This window comes from Austrofundulus limnaeus, unplaced genomic scaffold (genome assembly GCF_001266775.1).
Source record: "Austrofundulus limnaeus strain Quisiro unplaced genomic scaffold, Austrofundulus_limnaeus-1.0 Scaffold319, whole genome shotgun sequence".
Taxonomy (NCBI): Eukaryota; Metazoa; Chordata; class Actinopteri; order Cyprinodontiformes; family Rivulidae; genus Austrofundulus; species Austrofundulus limnaeus.
The window spans coordinates 475,031-477,883 of record NW_013952721.1 but is presented as its reverse complement, the minus strand read 5'-3'; the positions used below and the strand labels follow the sequence as shown (position 1 = coordinate 477,883).

The window sequence follows — 2,853 nt, the reverse complement described above, 5'->3', positions numbered from 1 at the left end:
ATAYGGCACCATTTAAAAGAGAAATTAACAGGCTTTCAAACAATATTGCCAAGAAGCATTGTTACAACAAATAGATAATCTACCAAACACAAACTTCCTTACTTTTTTGTCTTGTTTATCACTAAGAAATAATAAATGAAAAAAGTTGCTGACAAAAAGTAAGGCAAAGGTACTGTATGTATGTTCAACACTACATAAAATATAATTTGTAATGTAATTTGTATTTCTATAAGCATAATTTGTTATATTACATTTTAAACAAATATTTCATAAAATAAATATCGATTGTTTTGTCCTTTTGTAACTAAGAAGTATTTACTGAAGTCAGGTATTGTTTTAACACCTACAACAAAATCTACTAATTTTCAACCAGTAAAAATAAATCAAAAAAAGGAATCAGATCACGTGTAATCATATCCATGTTGTCACATGAGGAAAAACTTTATTTGTTTATTTATTTTTTTTATTTTTAGAAAGTCAGAAGGACTCACCGCCTCCCCTCCTGACAGCCAACTGTACCAACAGCTGATGTAACTTATTGACACACGATAAGCCCCGCCCACTGGGAGGAGCTGGAAGCGTCAGCAGCTTTAAAAAGCCTCCGCTTTCTAAGTTTAACTCCAACAGACAAACAGAGACAGAGAGCTGAAATCCGAGAGGAGACGAACACTGGCGAACTCCGCCGAACAACCAACACTCGGCTCTGGTAAGAAAATTATGTCTTGTGTTTATGTTGAAATATTTATTTTATGAAACATGACTGTGGATAAACGAGTTGTCATTTTCGCAGTAATTATTTGAGTCACACCGACCTGGACTGTTTTTTAAACTTACATTTAGTTTGAGTTTCTTCTAATGAAACCAAACCTTGTTTAAATTAGATTTTGAAACAGCCGAAGGCGAGGGGCGATAATATTTTTGCCCGCGCCTTTGTGCACGTGTGTTGTCTGTAGTGTTAGCAAAATATCTGACGAGCCACGGGGCGGGTTTTCATGGAGCTTTCAGGAAGTAATTCAACATCAACACACAAAATTGGATTATACTCTGTCCGTTTTACAGATATTTAGCTAAAAATTCTGGTGCAAGTGAAAGTAGTCTGTCGGTCCTGTGGTACCAGTTGGGTCAGCAGAACCAAACTGAGTCCTCCTGCCTGGTTRGTTTTGTTCTTGGACATTTACAGCTACTGTATACAGCCACTTCAAATGCTGGATGCCAGGAATAATCCACGCACAGCACTACTGATAGAGAGGGGTAGAGTACCCAAAGATGGTACTCAAGTAAAAAGAAGCAAAAATATTCTTACTCAAGAAAAATAGACGTCCAAGAAATCACTCAAGTCAGAGTAAAAATGTATTTTGTAAAAAGGCTATTTGAGTATAAAATAACTGATTATAAAATCGTATTTAATATTTTAAAATGACTCAAATAAAAAATATTACAAATAAATAACATAATTACGATATAATAAATTACAGCAGAAAAAAATTAACATTTTTCTAAGTCAAAATGTTCTCTAAATGAAACCTATGAAACTAATACTTACAGCAGGTAATATACTGTATATATATTACAGAAGAGGGTATGACTATATCTACTGTTTACTATATATTCTCTTAACCTCAAAATGTCTCAGTGAATAGAAAGAAGAGGTCTCACATCAACACAAACTGTAGGTGTGTCTCTGCTGCAGTACTGCTTGTTCTTCAGTCGGTGACATTACTTACTGTAGAGTATTCAAAAACCTTGCTCAAGTAAGGGTAGTGATACTTCATAATAATATTACTCAAGCAAAGTACAGTGTAGTAAAGCTACCCCTAAAAGTACATTGTTTTAAACACATCTTTTCAAAAATGAGCAGATTATCCTTTTTAATGATAATTTTCATTATTTTATTATTTTTAGGTATTTGGCCAGTGAAGAGACTCCTTTGCTGTGAAGAACACTGATCTTCTGATTCTGCATCACAATGGTGCAGCTGCAATAATGGGCTAAAACTAAACATGTTAAAAATCCATTTTTATTTATTTTTATATAAAAATAACAACATACCAATCTATGTAGTTGCATTTTGTTAACATCTTTCTTTCACACTGAACCATCATTGACCCCGCTGCCCAGCGGACCTTCTGAGGACTTGACGTCTCACATCAGGACAGGAAACACCAGAGTGGGTGGAGAGTGTTCTATCAGAACCCTCTGCGTTCTGAAACACCAAAGACCACCATGCTGTACATGAAGAAGTAYTTCACAGAAGGTCTTATTCAGGTGGCCATCCTGCTGAGCCTCTGTGGACTCCGGCTGGACGTGGGACTGGAGCCCTACCTGCCTCACTCCTGGCACAATATGATCTTGGGTTCGACCTCAGCACTGACCCAAAATCAGTTTCGCAACCGCCTGGAAGACGGTCACAGCCTGCACCCCAAGAGTGTGGACCTGGATCAGTTCTTCACTGTGAGGAGGCTGTTAGGCTGGGGCTGCTCTCAGGACAGACTGCAGGTAGGAGAATCAGTTCTAATGTKTTATTGTGTAATGTAGGGAAATACAACATTAGACTTAAACACACACAAAAAAAATCACTGATGATGAAGAAATTAAGAAACTAATATTAAGTTCTTTTTCTACTGAAGTGGTTAAAAAAAGACATAAACACACACACAAAAAAACTTTGGCATAAAGTTAAATTTTTTATCCAAGGGAGAGAGAAAAGAGAAATGTCTTACTTTGTAGGAAAAAAGGTAAATTAATTAAAAAAAATTATTTTCATTTTTATTGATCCATTGATGAAAAACCTGGGGTCTCATTTATAAAGGATTGCGTGGAAACCATACTAAAAGTGAACGTACGGCCAAAAGG

At 36.0% G+C, this 2,853-nt stretch overlaps 1 protein-coding gene across 1 annotated transcript in view; it reads left to right on the top strand.

Moving 5' to 3' along the window:
- The first annotated feature begins 357 nt into the window (after positions 1-357).
- nfe2l1a (nfe2 like bZIP transcription factor 1a) overlaps positions 358-2,853 on the top strand; it is a 21,657-nt gene continuing 19,161 nt past the window's right edge. Inside the window, exons 1-2 of the mRNA XM_014022159.1 lie at positions 358-706; positions 1,903-2,496. Coding sequence (XP_013877613.1) covers positions 2,224-2,496 — 273 coding nt within the window. The 5' untranslated portion in view covers positions 358-706; positions 1,903-2,223. The remainder of the gene's footprint in view (positions 707-1,902; positions 2,497-2,853) is intronic.